Source organism: Arvicola amphibius, chromosome 1 (assembly GCF_903992535.2).
Source record: "Arvicola amphibius chromosome 1, mArvAmp1.2, whole genome shotgun sequence".
Lineage (NCBI taxonomy): Eukaryota > Metazoa > Chordata > Mammalia > Rodentia > Cricetidae > Arvicola > Arvicola amphibius.
The window spans coordinates 69,452,768-69,470,647 of NC_052047.1; the positions used below are offsets into that span (position 1 = coordinate 69,452,768).

Genomic DNA, 17,880 nt, shown 5'->3' on the forward strand with positions numbered 1-17,880 from the left:
AGAAAGCTGCTGCTCCTCCCTGATGGGTGGGGTGACTGCACCAGGACTGGCAGGGTCTCGAGGGTTACACAGACAGGCCCACACTTGAGTGCACACACAGAAAGAAGGGGGTGGGGAGTAAAGGAAGAAATGAAGCAAATTGTTTTCTGACCAAAATCCAGCTGTCAATATAAAATACACCTTCATTTATATATGCCACTTAAATTACATAATTCAATAATTATACTTAAGAAGAAAATACAAACCAGGCAGTGGTGGTGCATGCCTTTAACCCCAGCACTTGGGGGGCAGAGGTAGGCAGATCTCTGTGAGTTCGAGGCCACCCTGATCTACAAGAGCTAGTTCCAGGACAGCTAGGAATGTTACACTGAGAAACCTTGTCTTGAAAAACTAAAAAGAAGGAGGAGGTGAAGGAGGAAGAGGAGGTGGGAGGAGGGAGAGGAGGGGGAGGAGGAGGAGGAGGAGGAGGAGAAGGAGAAGGAGAAGAAGAAGAAGAAGAAGAAGAATAAGAAGAAGAAGAAGAAGAAACAAATACTCCTTTCCTTCAGTTGGTGGTCTCAGACAGTAATAGGAAAATGGCTACAAGATGGACATGGTGGCCCATGCCTGTGATCCCAGCACTCAGGGTGCTGAGGCAGGAGAACCAGTGTGAGTTCCAGACCAGCCCAGAAACCAAGGCAAGAGCCTCTCACAGAAGCAAGCCCAGTGCTTAGGAGGTGGAGCAGAAGTTCAAGTTCCTCCTCAACTACAGAGCAAGTTCAAGGCTAACCTAGGCTACAGAAGACCTAACCATACTACTCCAAACTACTGAGAAGAATGTTTTTCTCACAGGGAATCTATGGAATTACTGATTTTAGACTAGAATTATAGTTGTATTTCCATGTGACATGTATAAGAGTCCATGTTTCTTTTAATTCACCAAAACTTATGTCTGTGTTCTGCATGGGATGACTCAGCACCTTTATGGACCATGTTAGAACTAACTGGCTAATTTTAGCCTGCTTTGAAATCAACATGGAAGCTGGGCATGGTGGCTCACACCTTTAATCTCAGTGTACAGGAGAAACAGTCAGCTCAAGGCCAGCCTTTGTCACAGAATGGTTTTTTTGTTTATTTGTTTTTGTTTTTTAAAAAATATTTATTTATTATGTATACAATATTCTGTCTGTATGTCTGTCTGCAGGCCAGAAGAGGGCACCAGATCTCATTACAGATGGTTGTGAGCCACCATGTGGTTGCTGGGAATTGAACTCAGGACCTTTGGAAGAACAACCAATGCTCTTAACCTCTGAGCCATCTCTCCAGCCCCCTGTTTTTGTTTTGTTTTTTTTTTTTAAAGAGTCCTTATCATTTGGAGATAAGAACTGAAACACACAAATGAAATGAGATGATATCTGAGATTTGTGGCAAAATACCCTAAGTGCTGCCAGGAAGGGCCGAGAATGAAGTAACAGTAATCACAGTTGGGAACTGTGACCCTACACAACAGGTATTTGTGGCTTTCCTGGACTATTTTTGTGCATTTCTCAAGATCCCATAATAAAAAAAATGGAAGCCACTCTAAAAATCATTAAATAGCATACTGCTTTGTAATAAATATGCCCTAGCTTCTTGTCAGGAATCATAAACTCAACCATCCAAGTTTGTAGCCATCTAGACTCCAGACGAACACTCACATATTATTTCTTGTATTACACATTAACTTTGCAACGTGAACATAGGACAAGCTGTACTTCTGCCCAAAGTAGAGTAAGCACATAAATAATCACTACAATTTTTTAGGCATCAGTAGCATTTCTATTAAAATACCTTTCAGAGTTTCCTTTTCATTTAAGGAGACAATGTTCTTTTTGTTTTGTTTCTTGTTTTATTCTCTTTTTTGTTGTTTTTATTAAGCTATATATTTTTCTCTGCTCCTCTCCCTTCCTTTCCCCTTCCCTTCTACCCTTTCCCATGAACCCCTTGCTCCCAATTTACTCAGGAGATCTAGGAGACAATGTTCTTAAAAACAGTAACAGGGGCTGGGCGGTGGTGGTGCACACCTTTAATTCCAGCACTCGGAAGGTAGAGGCAGGTGGATCTGTGTGAGTTCGAGGCCAACCTGATCTACAGAGATAGTTCCAGGACAACCAGGGATATACAGGGTAACCCTGTATCAAAAACAAAACAAAACAAAAAAATACTAAATTATATAAAAGACCATTCCAAGAAAAAAAGCCTATTGTAAGCATAGGACCAGAGGGTTAAATTCAAAATATGACATAGAGTGGGCCTTATTATTTGTTAAGCAAAAATTTAAAAATGAAGCTGAGGACTGGCGAAACAACTCAGTTAGTAAAGGCAATTGAACTAATCATTTAAGTTTGATACTCAGGGAAAGTAGTAGTATGGTGCATGCCTTTAATCCCAGCACTTGGGAGGCAGAGGCACGTGGATTTCTGTGAATTCGAGGCCAGCCTGGTCTACAGAGTAAGTTCCAGGCTCCAAAGCTACACAGAGAACCCCTGTCTCAAGAGAGAGAGAGAGAGAGAGAGAGAGAGAACATTTGACACTTCCACATGGCTGAAGGACAGAGTCAACTCCAGCAAATTGTCATCCATCTGACTTCCAACACGAGCATCGGCGCAGCTCAGTCTCTCTGTCTTTCTGTCTTTCTCTCTCACACACATGCACACACACACACACTAAAATATAATTATTTTTTTAATGAAGCTGGAATAAATATACACACCTATAATCCCAAGCACTAAGGAGACAGAGGCAGGAGGAGCCACACAAATTCTAGGATAGTTACGGCTACATAGCCAAAAATAAATGGATGAACAAACAAATAATTTTTTAAAAACTAGTTGTCAAAATAGTGAAGGTGTCTTGGGAGATGGCCTGCCCCATCTGGCTCTCATCTGGAGTATGCTTCCCTCCCACACAGGCAGCGCCCACTGGGAAACACGCTATGGGTGTTGCTGCTGACATATGTTTTTGCTGGGAACAGCCACCATGAATATGCAGCAGTGTTTGAGGAATTTCTACTTACCATTTAGAACAGTGGCTCTCAACCTTCCTAAGGCTCTGACCCTTTAAAACAGTTCCTCATCCTGTGCTGACCCCAGTCATAAAATCATTTCATTGCTACTCCATAACCGTAATTTTGCTACTGTTATGAATCATAATGTAAATAACTGATATGTGACCCCCAAAGGGCTTACACCCCATAGACTGAGAACCACTGATTTAGGGCATTGTGAATACATATAATCATTTCCCTGGTACACAAAAGATAGCTGGGGTTTGTTTAGTGCCTTTCTTTTTGGTGTTCTGAGGATGGAAGCCTTGAGCATCACACATGCTAAGCATACTTGCTGTCATCCTAGCCCGGGCAGTTTCTGCGCTAACTGAGCAGTTCCTAGCATATACAGAGATAAAACAAGCCTTAGTTTAAGAGGGGACTCAGCGGAGTCCTAAAACGTTTCATTAACAACCAAGTTCCTTGAGGGACTTTACTGTCAGGGCCAAGAGGACATAGTCCATCATGTGCTGATAATATAAACCATTGATTTACACATGTAACATGTAAGCACAACAACATACTACGTGGGCCTACCTGACTCATGATATGAGCATTCATTTATCCACATAATATGTGAACACCATGATGTACTCTACTTGAGGTATTTATCTACAAATAGCCTGTCCAATCTTGAAATTAGATTTCACACAAAAATGTTTTTCACATAAGGAAACAGAAAACATGACATATTTTCAGATTTCTGAATTCTGCTTCTGATGGACAGTATCTCAGTTTACTCTCAAAAAACAAAACTAAACAAAGCCCTCAAAAAGACATAAAGCGAGCTGCTGCAGGGCAGGGACAAGAAGAGGCAGTGCCGCTCCTATAGGAAGGGCACCAACAGATCACATAGTTCCTGGCGGCTCAGACACCGGCCACCTGATGTGCCTCAAAGCACCCAGTTGCCTTCTGGTGAGCTTCTCAAGCATTTAACCCTTTTTGTTTTGGGGACCCACTTCAGGGTCACCCACTGTTATTGTGACACACTGTGTTAAGATCTTTTGTTTTGTTTTTGCTTGTTTGGCTTTTGGTTTTTGATTTTTTTTCCGAGACAGGGTTTCTCTGCAGCTTTGGAGACTATCCTGGAATGAGCTCTTGTAGACTAGGCTGGCCTCAAACTCACAGAGATTCACCTGCCTCTGCCTCCCGAGTGCTGGGATTAAAAGCGTGCGCCACCACCGCCTGGTTACTGTAATTTCAAAATAAAATTTGGGCACATAGAAAAAAAATAGCCCAGGATGGCCAGGGCTCCACTGAGAAAACCTGTCTTGAGTTGCGAGAGAGAGAGAGAGAGAGAGAGAGAGAGAGAGAGAGAGAGAGAGAGAGAGAGAGAGAGAGAGAGAGAGAAAAGAGAAGAAAGAGAAAGGAAAAAAGGCAGCTCACAGAAAGCTGTTTTTATTTATGTTTGTCAAATGAGGGAAGACAATAAATGCATAGCTGGGGGGTTCTGTTACACAATCAAGTACCCTAGTTTCTTTGCCTGTGGACCAGTCTTTCTGACTGCAGTGGTAATCACCTCTGAGAAGTTCCAGGAAGTTCTATGTAAGTCAAGTACTTAAAAGTCAAATACTTGCTAATTAAAAAAACAAAAACAAAAATAAACCTGTCAGACCTTGGTGTCTAGTGATTGTCATCCTCGCTGAGGTAGAAGGACTAAACACAAAGCTAGCCTCTGATACATAGAGATACACTGTCTCCAAACACAAACAAAAGCTGAGGATGTAGCCCAGCCCCGGGTTCTCTCTCCATCAGTTAATAAAACAGGCATGGTGACAGATAACTATAACCCCAGCATTCAGAAACCAAAGGCGGAAAAATTATAGTTCAAGACCAGCTTAGGCTACATGAGCTCCTCTCTATGAACAAACAAACAAACAAAATAACAAATTAATAAATTAGACGATAAAGTTGCCCCTGCGCCTTTTGTTTTTTAGGACAGGCTGGTCTTGATCGATGGTCTTCAACATCTGATCTCCCTGCTTCTACCTTAAAAGAGATAGGATTCCGGGCACTGGGTGATAAAGCATGTTTTACTTGGTGCTGGGAATGAATCCAAAACTTTGTGTGGGCTAGGCCAACATCTTGCCGACTGAGCCATTTTTATATTCTGAGTATATTGTAACTGGGAAACACCTGGTTCACAGCTATACCTTGCCTCATGATCATGAGCAATCCTATTTCTTTTTTTCTTTGCAGACCTCAATCAAGACTTCACTTGTGTTAGGCAAGTGATATGGTCCACTGAGTTATATCTAGAGCCCCTACCAATCCTATTTTGCACTGTCTAAAGCTCTCAATTGGACTAAAAATGCATTAAATAAACTTATAAAACCCAGATTCCAGACAAGTTTTATCAGCACTGCCTGTCAGATGATCAGCAAGTTCTCCAATAATGGAGCCCTGCAGGGTGTGGTCCTTGTTTCATGGAAGCCAGGTTCTGGGCTTTCCAGCTCCCTTTACCTGATATAGGATGGCCAAATAATAGCAGTGTTCCTGAGGAGGGGCTAATTGCCAGGTGGACAAGCTATCTCTGGAGCACATCGTAAAAGCTAACCCTACAGCAATAGTTACCGGCTTCTACGCTCTGGCAAGGAGGCAAACAAGTCCTAGGGAGAGATAACAGTATGCAGCAGACATTTGATAAGCACTTGTTAATTGATCCCCACTTAAAAATCCAACTCAAGAATCACACTTCAGAAATGCTGGCCAGGGAGAAGAGTCAGAGCTGAGGGAGGACTCAGCCCGGTTGTGATCTATACAGGGAGGAGGAGTGGCAGTGCTGTCATCGTAGACACCTGGAGCAGCAGGCCGAGGACAGAGGGTGGCCAACAGAGTAAAGGCAGAAAGTCTCATGCAGTGTGTCAGCTCAGCAAATGGAAGCACAAAGTGCTCCTTTACATCTGAGCTTCAGATCAGTGCTAAGGAGGGACTGGGCGGGGGGGGGGGGGGGGGGGGGGGGGATGTAGCTCAATGGTAGAGAGCATGCCCAGGCTCTGCAAGGTCCTGAATTCTACCTTCAGAACTGAAAAACAAACAAACAAATGCAAATTTCCCCCTACCCCTAACCCAACTACTGAATAATTTCTTAGACCTATTCTTAAACATTGAATAAGGTACACTGAAACTAAAAAATTACTTTGTGGTTACCCGAATCCAGCTGGGGATCCTATACTTAATCTGACAATCTTAAGTGGAAGTAGAAAGGCAGGAAATCATAGGTGTCCTCACTCTCTGCAGGTTTACAGAAGGCAATTCATGGAAATGCTAAAGGAACTTAGATGTGGACAATAGAAAAGGGGCTTTCTTTCTCAGATAGGGTCTCTCTCATGCAAGCCAAGATAGCCTCAAACTTGCTTTATAACAGAGGCTGGCCTTGAACTCCTGACCCCTGCTTTCCACCTAGAATGCTGGGATTCTAGGTATGTGTCACCACATCTAATGTCATGCTGTTGTTTCTCTTCCTTCTCCTTCTTCTTCTAGACGGAATTTGTTTGTGCCTAGGCTAGCTTCAAACTGTTGATTCTCCTGCCTCAGCTTTTCTGAGTGTTGAGAGTATAGATATGAATTGTCATTTCCAGCAAGACTCTACGTCTTGGCTGGGTGTGGTGGTGCACGCCTTTAATCACAGCGTGCAGGAGGCAGAGGCAGGCAGAGCTCTGTGAGTTCGAGGCCAGCCCGGTCTACAGAGCAAGTTTCAGGACAGGTAAAAATGATGTTGATGTGAGTTGCCTGCTCTTAGGCCACAGTAAAAAGACAAAATGACGACACAGGGCAGGGTTTTTCCCTCAGCACCATCCTTATGGATAGGTGATTCTCAGGCGTAGGGGACCACTCTACACATTCTAGAGTGTTTAATAGCACCCAGGTTCAACCCACTGGATAGTAATAGCATCCCCCACGTAACGATTAAAAAAATGTCTCCAAGTATTACAAATTATTCCTGGGGAGTGAAATCTCCTTCTGTTGAAATCACTGAGTTAGAGGAAATGGCCAAATGAAGAGAAAGTGTCACATCCGTTAACCAGTGGTCACGTAACAAAAGACTGTTCTCAAGGGAGACGTTCTCAGCTCTACTGGGGCCCTCCAAAACCATAACAGGGAGGAGAAAGCCTGGTCACTTCAGCTAAGACAATTAGGAACCCTTCAGCTGCCAGAAGCACTTAGGAAGAATCTCGGGTGAGCCAAGCCAATGACGTCCTGTATAACCATGCATACATCACGCAGGCAGGACGGTGCACCCAGCCTTTGAAGAGGCTCTTTTTAAGCTAACCTCCTCTCCAACTGAACTGTTTCCAAATCTCTTCCTGCCATTTGGAAGCTGAGTGATTCTCAGCTGAAAAGGCCTGTGTGCACGAGGTGCAGATGGCAGCAGTTAGGGCCCTCACCAGATGCTGCAGCCTCTAATTTGATTGAAAGGATATAATTAGACAACAGAAACACTTTAATGAAAGAGCAAAACATGGAGGGAGGGAAGGATTGAAGGCCCTTAACTGATGCCAAAACACCCACCAGTAATAGAGGCTTTGAGTCTGGGGCAAGGCGAGGGGAAAGCCCCCGAAAAAGACAGTCCTCACCCTGTTTATTTCCCCATAGACAGAGAAATGGGGATTTTATTATTGTAGATTTCCACTGTATTTTATGTGGGAACAAACTGATTAGAACCAGAAGATTCTTCGGAAGAACTTCAAAGAAAAATAAATATGACTTCTGTGGTCATTATTAAAAATATTTTTACCAGCCCAGTAATTTTCTTTGAAGATGAATTTTTATAGATTGAACAGCAGCAAGTAATTTACATACTAAGATGGGATTGGCTAGCAATCCCTACTATTCTAGAAAGCTGCCATGTTGGCTGCCATGTTGTTATTTGATTTGGGGATACCAAGAAAGCTACAAACACCATAATGTATCTACTTTGAGGGTAAAAAGAAACCACACAGTGTCCTCACACAGACTCATGGCTACCACCATTATGATTCATCTTTAAAAGTTGCCTATGCTGTCTTTACTCTTTCCTGGCTTTAAAGCTCTGAGTGTGAGTATACTGTTCTGGTTCTAACCAAGAATCTAACCAAACAGAAAGAAATCCAGCCCTCAGAGTCTGCAGTTGCTAATGTGCTGTGACACTCGGGTTTTGGAAGCAGTCACGGCCTCCTTAGTCCACTAGGAACAGGGCCTCGCCCTTGCGGTAAATTGAACAATAAAAGTTTAATGCTTTGGTTATGTGCCAGGGATTAAACTGTGGCGGGAGAATCTGGAAGCTGGTCCTCGCAGGGGAGAACCCCCAAGAGGGCTCTCCTGCAGAAGTAAGAGGGACACTACCAACTCTGCCATAAGATGGCCGTTTTATAAAGTGCCCTCCACTTCATTCCTTTTCAGGCTGGTTCAAGGACAACCTAAGGAGTGCTCACCTAGGAAGAAGTTGGAGGAGAAGGCAAACTGTATAGAATAACATTTCTACAACGGCCCCTCTTCTCTCCCTGCTCTGCCTGAATACAGACTGTCTTAAGAGGATGAGGTCTAGGGACACAACATCGCACCTTGGGAGGAACACTGACAACAAGAAAGGGGAAAAAACATGGTTGGACCTCAGTGCCCACCGTACCTAAAAGAACACTCCTGGTTCTAGAGCAAATGCCAAGGTCAAACTGAATACAGAAGGAATGCCATTCATCCTTCTTACCTGTGCGGAGGCTGCACCCTGCACCAGTCAGAAATGCATCTGCCAAATGGAGCAGAGGCTGGAGGAAGCGCTCCCACTTCTAAACCTGTGCAGGGGTGCTGGGGGAACCTCAATTCCTAATATTTGTTCTCGTTGAGGAGGCAAAACCTCAGACAAAAGCTACCGACATCAGCTGTGGGCATCTCCCAAGCACTTCCCATGAGCTGTCCAGCGCACAAGCACAGCGGCTTGTGATGTTCCAGTGTTTCACTTTGCTTTTCAAAATTCTTTAATTAAAAAGAAAAAACACAGCTATCGAAAGCACACCGCTGTCTTAACGGGACAGCAGAGTGTAGCAGTAAAAGCCAATGGCTTAGGAAGTGCCCGGAGTTTGGACTCTTCCTCCCCTGTCCCCCTTGGTTGTTTCTCTAGGTCTCAGGGCTGGTGCCACCTGCTGCCTGACCTCAAGCAGCATCTGCCAGTTGAGCTGAGTGAACAAACTAGGGGGTGGCTCGGAGGCAGGAATTATTTTCTTAAGCAGTGCACTCAATCACACTGAATTCCCACTTATTAATGATCGAAATTTATGTATGCAAGCTTTTCCCAGTTGTATCTTTTTAAAAATCATGGTAAAGTACAAAATTTACCATTTTAGCTAGCATTTCCTCCTTGCTACATTGTACAGGCAGGCTGCGAGCCTCCAACTACTCTCTTACTTCAGCCTTCAGATAGCATGCCACTGTGCCCGACTCGCATGTGTACGTCAAAGTTAATTCATAATAAGGGTAAAAGGTTCATCCACTCGCCAAAATCAGCCCTCTTTGTTGCTTTTTCCAGATCAGTAAACACTTAAACTAGTGAAAGATTTAGAACAAGTACAGCCTATGGACCAAATCATGACCCATAAACTAAGTTATGATTAGATAAGTAAGCTTTTAATTATAAAAATTCAAAAGGACAATATATTAAAACATGTAAAAATATATAAAGATTCAAATTTCAATGTCCAAAGAGTTTTATTAAAACACAGCAATGCATTCAGGTGGTACACACCTTTGCTCTCAGCCTTTGAGAAGGAGAGCAGATATTTGTGAGTTCAAGGCCAGCCTGGTGTGTGTGTGTGTGTGTGAAAGAGAGAGAGAGAGAGAGAGAGAGAGAGAGAGAGAGAGAGAGAGCGCTATATAGTCAGACCCTGTTTTGGAAAAAAACAAAAACAAAAAAATAGCAATGCCTGTTCATTTCGTCTTGACTACTCTGCCTCCAGAGCTGGAGGTGAGTGACTGCAACTGTGGCCATCTATGGCCGATAAAGCCTAATTTACTGTTTTGCCTTGGTCTAGAGCCTCATGAGAGTTCCAGGATCAAAAATTCTAAACTAGGAGCCATCAAGACAGCTCAGGAGGTAAAGGTGTTTGAATCAAGCCTGGAAATATGAATTTAATCTCTCGGACCCACAGAATAGACAAAGAAAATTGGCTCCCAAAAGTGCTCTGACCTCCATATTCAAGACATTATACCCCCATGTTCATAACCACCAATGAAAAACACTTTAGAGATTTTAGATTCTAAACTAAAGATGGTTTACTGCCTACTGCCAAAAATTCCCAATTTTGAAATTATGAAGCTGTAAGTTTGTCTTAATCATTTTGCTTTTGGTCTATCTATACTAAACTCTGAGCACACATTAATAGTTTATTGGGCTCACCAACTTGTATTTGTTAGCAATGAGCCCAAATGCAATACTTTCTTGCTTTAAGATTTATAAAATGAAAGTTGGGCATTGTGGTGCACACCTTTAATCCTAGCACTCGGGAGGCAGAGGAGGCGGATCTCAAAGTTTGAGGCCAACCTGGTCCACAGATAAGAGTTCCAGGACAACCAAGGCTACATAGAGAAACTCTGTCTCAAAAACACAAAACAACAAGATTTATAAAAGGGCTCACTGCTATCTTAAACAACAAATTCCAGACGAGAAGGTAGGGGAGGATGGTGAGAGGCTAGAAAAGACTCCGCCACTAAAACTAAATATCCATCTTCCTTCTTATCAGTTGTGAAAGAAGAGAAAGCACGTCAAAAGAAGAATGGAGAGACAGGAGATCATTTGGGGTTGACTACACACTATAATTAGAATAACACAGAAGGGGAATGAGCTAACTGTTTTCATAAAGTCAGCATTCAAAAATGCAAACCACCAGTAATTTAAATATTACAAAGTTGTGCAGAATATAAGTATTGAAATAATTTTTTCCATCCACAAAATTTTAGAGAAAATTACAGTATCACAAAATATGAAATGGTAAGTTTGGCATATTCTCAGTATACAACTTTTTTTTTTAATTGGAAAGGATTTAACAAACTAGTGGCTAGGCTCTTGACAGTATGTGATGCCGAAAACCATGTGGTGTATCTCTGAAACTGCTTCTGTAACCAGAGGGGAAATGTCACAAAAGCACTGATGTAGCAGAATGCTAAGAAAGCGGGCTGATAAGCATCTGAAACACAAACTGTCTCCCAACAGCCATGCATTTGTCCATACCCAAGACTCCTAAACAAAAGCATCCCGACTTACCCAAGAGCTGCATCTGACCTAGCAAGGCAAAGGTGCCTAGCACATGCCACCTCCCAACAAGCACTGGCCGAACAGGCTCACGACGCTTTTCAGAGCTATATTACAGTGCCCTTTCCACAGGGGAAACCAGCCTATTTCTACCAGCACCTCTTTCTCCACAGAGTACACTAAATTCCAAACACATCGATGACAAAGTGGAGCTAAGGGGTTACTAGGTTACAGTTATGTTGGCACGTCCTGGCTCTAGGAACGTCCTTCCCTCCTTGCTCACATAATACAAACAGTAGAAATGGGCAAATTATAGAAGTCCCATACAAGGCACCAATCACCTAGAAACCACTTGCACCGAGCCTCAGTTTTGGAGTGTTCAGAACCCTTCATTCTGCAGTTCCAAAGCCCACTTTTGCCTTTTGCCAGGATTCCCAGGGTAAACCAGGTGTCTAGTCTTTAGTGAACTGTAAAAGACTATAAAAAATATTTTAAGTGTTTACTAACGGCCGTTTGTACATGGTGGTACACTCTATGCATGTTGCCTACAGTGTATCACCAACACTCGGCACGGGAGTGAGTTATCATCTTCCTCCCTTTTACAGATCTACTAACCGAGGTTCACGGAGCTCAAAGTTTGTCTTAAAATCACACAGAAAATAACTCTCAGCCTTTTCTCTAATCCAAGCTGGCAAGAAAACAAAGCAACTCCAGAGTTTTCTTTCATCAGCAAAACCCTGTCTTTGCAACATCCCAATCTGCAACTTAGGGTGGAGACCCCAGCGGCAGGTTCACCAGTATATGCTCAGCACTCAACAACCCTCAAAGAAACTGAACTGGGCCGGACAACATCCTCATGCCTGTTCTTCTACGGGAAGGGATTCTGAGGCAAGGAAGGGCGTGGGGAAACTGAGCAGAGCCCCAGCTTCTATCCTGGCTGAGGACACCACCTCGGGCGGACCGCGCGGGGGACTCGGCCTGGGAAGCAGGACGCCGGACTCGGTGTAGCCTGCACTGGTACGGGCGACCTTAGCCGTCACGCATCCCTTCTCTCCCGCAAGCAGTGAGCTGAATCCCGGGAAGTTCGAAGCCGGTGCGCGGGGCAGAGTCCTGGTAACGGGACAGGCGCATCCACGCCGGGTTCCGGGACAGAAGCCCAGGCATCGCGTTCGCCGGGGTCCACGCGCGAGGGAAGGAGAGCCGGGCGTGGGGAGGGGAGGGCCGGGGTCTCACTCACCGGGGCCGGGGCGGGGGTCGGGCGCGGGCCGGGCCGCCAGAGTGAGCGCAGCGGCGGAGAGCAGCGCGAGGCGGGCGGCGGGCGGCGCCATGGGCCGTCAGTGCGGGACCCCCGGGCGCGGCCCGGGGCAGAGGGGGCAGCACCAGGAGCCGGGGACGGCCATGGGAGCAAGACGGAGCTCAGCGTCGCCCCGCCCCGCCCGGCCGGCCCGCCCCGGCCCGCCCTCCTCAGCGCCGCCCCGGCTGCCGGCCGCCGGCAAGGCTTCAGAGCGGGGCCGACTGCGCATGCTCGCCCCACCCCGCCGCTTGCCACTCACGCCCCCAAGCCCGCCTCCGCCTCTCCTGACTCCGCCCCCAGGGGCCGCTAGGCGAGGCCACTGGAGGTGAGGCGTCCACAGGTGAGGGTGTCCTCACGCTGAGGGTTGGCGGGGTTGACAGGCCGGGCGCCCAATGACCCCAGCTCCACCCTCACTTGGGTCGTGACCCACGCGCGGGCTCCACCACAGCGGTAGTAACCAAACAGCCTTCTCTTGCTAGGCTCATGGTAGTGGTTAGCCAAGGCTTGTTAGACCCCCTCGGCTCGTATCCCACTTGGTCACTGGTAAGATTTTGTACAAGTTTAAAGGAAACGGGGCTGCCTTCTGCTAAGCGAAGTGTCAACACCATCTGTTCTCCAAGGCGGTTGTACAAAATGAGATGGTGCCTGGAAAGCACGCACTAGCCCAGCAGGAGCTCAATAAACAAGGAGTTCTTTCTCCTGGAGAAGTCAGTCCTGCAACTATCAAAGCGACAGCCCACTGAACCCTGTATAGAATCCTATCGCATCCTTTGTCAACTAGGGCAACTTACTGTTCTTTTAAAAAATATTGTATTTATTGCCGGGCAGTGGTGGCGCACGCCTTTAATCCCAGCACTCAGGAGACAGAGGCAGGTGGATCTCTGTAAATTAGAGGCCAGCCTGGTCTACAAAGCGAGTTCCAGGACAGTCAGAGCTGTTACACAGAGGGGTAAAATATACATACATTATTTTGTCTATGTATGTGTGTATGTGTGAGGTCAGAGAACCACTTGAGGGAGTCCGTTCTCCTTGTACCATGTGAGTTCTGGGAATCAAACTCAGGCCATCAGGCTTGATAACAATTGCCTTTAACTGCTGAGCCATTGTACCAGTTTCTTATTATTATTTATCATTACTTTGAGTCCGGTTCTCACTGTGCAGTCCTGGCTGACTTGGAACTGTGTAGATCAGACTGACCTCCAACTCACGGAGATCTTTCTGCCTAAGCTTTCTAAGTGATGGATTAAAGGTGTGTGCCCCCACTCCTGGTTAAATTATTTTTGATTATCATAAAATGAGTGACACTATTTATATATTGTATTTGCTCAACCATCAGCAAAATAGGGACAATGAAAGACCTCAAGATTCAAAGAGATAGAAGCAACTAAAATGCTCAACTCCATGGGGCTGGTGCTGTGTCTTCTGCACACCGGAGACTGGGGCTCCAGAAAGCTGGTGGCTTAAACTTGGCCTCCGCGAGGCAGGACCCTTTCCCCTCACCCTTCTCTCCCCCACCCTGCCCCATGTCTCAAATCTCCTTCCTCCTCCTCACACCCCCAGGCAGCAGGGATTTTCCTATTGCCCTCTCCTAAAACGCCACGGTGACGCACGGTGGGACAGGTCCGGGCCTTGCACCGGGAGCTTTCAAGTCCTTGGTCCCGGACAGGCAAGTGTGGGCCTGCGCCCTCATGGGCGGCAGGAACATCTGCCCTCCTGTGCCGACTCGCTGCGCCCAGAGCAGGGCTGGGCGGTCATAGCCCTGCGAGATTCCCTGGTCTGCATGGGATACACCCATTCCTGTGCCCCTCGCCCTCTTACTGGGCCTGCGTTCCCCCTGCCTGGCCACAATCACGAAGTAGCTTCCAGAGCAGGGGCCCCAAGGGCGTAGCTACCTCCCACGAGGCGCCTGCCTTTCTGTCCCTCTCCACCCACACCATCCAGAGCTGTGGCAAGAAGAATCTTGTTCAATTGTTTGTTTTCCCTGTAGTTTCTGAATTCAAGAACCCTCGGTGCTCCTGAGTGGACGCCCCCACTACCCAGTGGACACACCCTCCACCTGCTAGTGAGAACACACCCTCCATGTTCCACACGTGGGTCTGTTGTATAATTTTTTTACTTAGGGCCTAACATGAACCATGAGTATTGGCCATTACTAAGCAGAGTTTCTGACCACGGTTGGAGCAAGGGCGGTAAAATTATCACTTAGTATGTGATAACTGCGAAGGACTGCTAACACCCTCTCTAGAGGAAGGGCGTGTCCCAGCAGCCTAACCTGGGATTCCAGCCTCACTTCTGTCCCAGGTGCTTGTGATCTCGGGAGATGCAGCTAGAGCATACAGGACTTGGAAGGCCTGCTGAAGGCAGCTCTCTCCGGGGCTGTTTCTCGGAGGTTGTTACCCAAGGTAGGATAGGGCTTTTTGGTGGGATGTCTGCTTTTGAGTCACTCAAGTTCCTGTAGTAAAGCCAAATAAATTTATTGGTTCACAAAACTGGGCATGGGTGGAGTCTTCGTTGCCTACTGTCGGTGCTAGATATAGGGCTATTGGGTGTTTGCTCAGCCTCCTCAGGAAAAGCAACATAACACCAGCCTTTTTGCTCCTCCAGCAAGATCCCAGGCCTCTGTACTCTTGGCTTGAATCACCTTCAAAGAGAAGAAAATGAATGGGTAACATTGGTGCAGTCTCTAGGTAGAGGCAAACCTGCTCCCCTGCCCCGCCTCAACAAATAGTCAGTAATGGGGTGGGAATATAGCTCAGTAGAGTGTTCACCTAGCGCACAAAAAGACCCGAGTTCAACCCCCCAGTACCAAATAAGCAAGGTGGCCGGCACACACATGCCTGTTGTCTCAGGTTTTGGGAGGTAGAGGCAGGAGAAACAAGTGAGTCCAAGGTCATTCTCAGATACACCAGAACAAGGCCAGTCTGGACTACATGACACGGTCTCAAAACAAAGATGCATAGTTAGGAACATGGGAAGTGCTGAGGACATAGCTCCTGACAGGACAGCCCAAGTTCAGGGTGTGTGTGTGTCTAAGACACCCCAGAGTACTGTAGAGAAACCAGTTTAACGATGCTCTGTGAATGCTAAGCCAGCGCTCTGAGTCACATCTACAACCCCAACCCTAAATATTTGTTGAAGGAAGGCAGGCTCACATCTGTCGAGAGAGAGAGAGACAGACAGAGACAGACAGACAGACAGAGACAGAGAGAGACAGACACACACACACACAGAGAGAGAGAGAGAGAGAGAGAGAGAGAGAGAGAGAGAGAGAGCGCAGTAGCCTAACATGAGTCTTTGGGTCCCATCCAAAACACGAGGCTGTTTTGCACCCAAAACAACGGGGATGCTGGGGAGAAGCCCAGCAGGACAGTACTCTGCAATTTCAGTTCCCTGCAGTTTACTAGCCTCTGTATCTCCTTCGGGTGTCAGAGGAGAAAATAGGAAGGGAACACACAGGAGATTCAAAACAAGGTTCTTTTGGCCAACCCAGGGTGTCCAGGCTTCGTGAAAATAGCTTTAGACGATTCTGCTCCTGGGCTGTATAGAAAGTTGCCCTTGTAGGACAACTTTTCATTAGGCTCTGGTATAATAAGAACGGACTCTACAGTTTGTATGGCTGAGTAGGAAGTGGAAATACAGGATTCTAGCTGGGCATGGTGGTGCATGCCTTTAATCCCAGCACTCGGGAGGCCAGCCTGGTCTACAGATGGAGTTCTAGGACAGCCAGGGCTACACAAGAAACCCTAAATACAGGCCCTCTGTTCAGACTTACTGAGGTGGAGGGATTGTTGGATGCTCAGTGGCAGAATGAGAGCCTGTCTCAAACAAAACAGAAGAAGTTCAAGATGATGACAGCAGAACATTAAAAATGGTTTCAAGGGGGCTGGAGAGATGGCTCAGAGGTTAAGAGCACTGACTGCTCTTCCAGAGGTCCTGAGTTCAATTCCCAGCAACCACATGGTGGCTCACAGCCATCTATAATGAGATCTGGTGCCCTCTTCTGGCCTACAGGCAGGAAAATAAATAAATAAATAAATAAATAAATGAATGAATAAATAAAGTGGTTTCAAAGCCAGGTGGAGGTGGTGGCGCACACCTTTAACCCCAGCACTCTGGAGGCAGAGGCAGGGAGATCTCTGAGTTCAAGGCTGGCCTGGTCTACAGAGCGAGTTCCAGGACAGCCAGAGCTATGCAGAGAAATCCTGTCTCGAGCACCTTCTCCCCTCCAAAGTTGTGGCTTTTCTAAGCCCTTTGGATCTTGGTCACTACACAGGAGGCACACTCATGAAAGTGAGACCCTGTGTGTAATTCAGCCTGTGAGCGCCTGCCCATTGGGCAGCTGTGAGACGGAGGCATCCCCTGGCCTTCCCTACCCCCACCTTCTCTCTGAAGCTAAAAGCCCAGCACAGGTGATGGAAACATCCCACGAGAGGCTAAAAATACAGCTGAGTGTGTCTAGGTCATGGCACTCACGGGCTCAAGGTCTTCTGCTCAGCTATGTGGTGTTGGCCTCCGATGGGAGCAGCCCCAGATGCTCGCTTCCGTGCTCTGCATGCCTGGGAGCTTCAGAGACTTATTTCATGGAAAGAATGAGGACATTCACGGTAGCCCCTTGCCTTCAGGAAGGTGCTGCCATCTGAGTCTATTTGCTTGCTCACACTTTCCTCTTCCTGGGAGGCCTACCTAAGCTTGGGGGGGGGGGGGGTTGGTTCAGTCTGGCATTTAAAATGGGAATGATTTTGCTCAGAGACTGTCATGTTGCAGACAGCCACAACACAAGGGTGTGTGGCCCAAACATCTAGAGATTTTACTTGCCAGGCAAAGAGGTGCACACTTTTAAGCCCAACACTTTAGAGGCAAAGGAAGGAAGGTCTCTGTGAGTTTGAAGGCAGCATGTCCGAACACAGGAAGCTCCATGCTATCAAGGGCTACAGAGTAAGACACTGTCTTAAAAAAAATTCCTATGCTTTGCAGTGTGCACGATCATAAGACCATATTCCACAGAACCCTCCCCAATGTGTTAAGAAGGAGGGCCCTGAGAACCAATGAGATGCTTTGTCACCAAGCCTAGTGACCTGATCACTGGGACTCACATAGCAGAAAGAGAGAACTGATTCCCGCAAATTGCCCTCTGACCTCCAAACTCAAGCCTTCAAGTACACGAGTACACACACATAGAAAGACACACTAAGTGAATAATGTAATTTTAAATACACGCACACACACATACAAAAAAAAAAGAGACTGAAAATATAGGTTAATTAGAGTGCTTGTCTTACAAGCATCAAGTTGTGTGTTTCA

General features: G+C 46.3%; 1 protein-coding gene across 2 annotated transcripts in view; it reads right to left on the reverse strand.

Annotated features, from left to right (window-relative positions):
- Kremen1 (kringle containing transmembrane protein 1) overlaps positions 1-12,636 on the reverse strand; it is a 70,650-nt gene extending 58,014 nt beyond the window's left edge. For both annotated transcript variants that reach the window (XM_038332696.1, XM_038332687.1), the window contains exon 1: positions 12,523-12,636. In XM_038332696.1, coding sequence (XP_038188624.1) covers positions 12,523-12,613 — 91 coding nt within the window. In that variant the 5' untranslated portion in view covers positions 12,614-12,636. The remainder of the gene's footprint in view (positions 1-12,522) is intronic.
- Between the last annotated feature and the right edge of the window lie 5,244 nt (positions 12,637-17,880).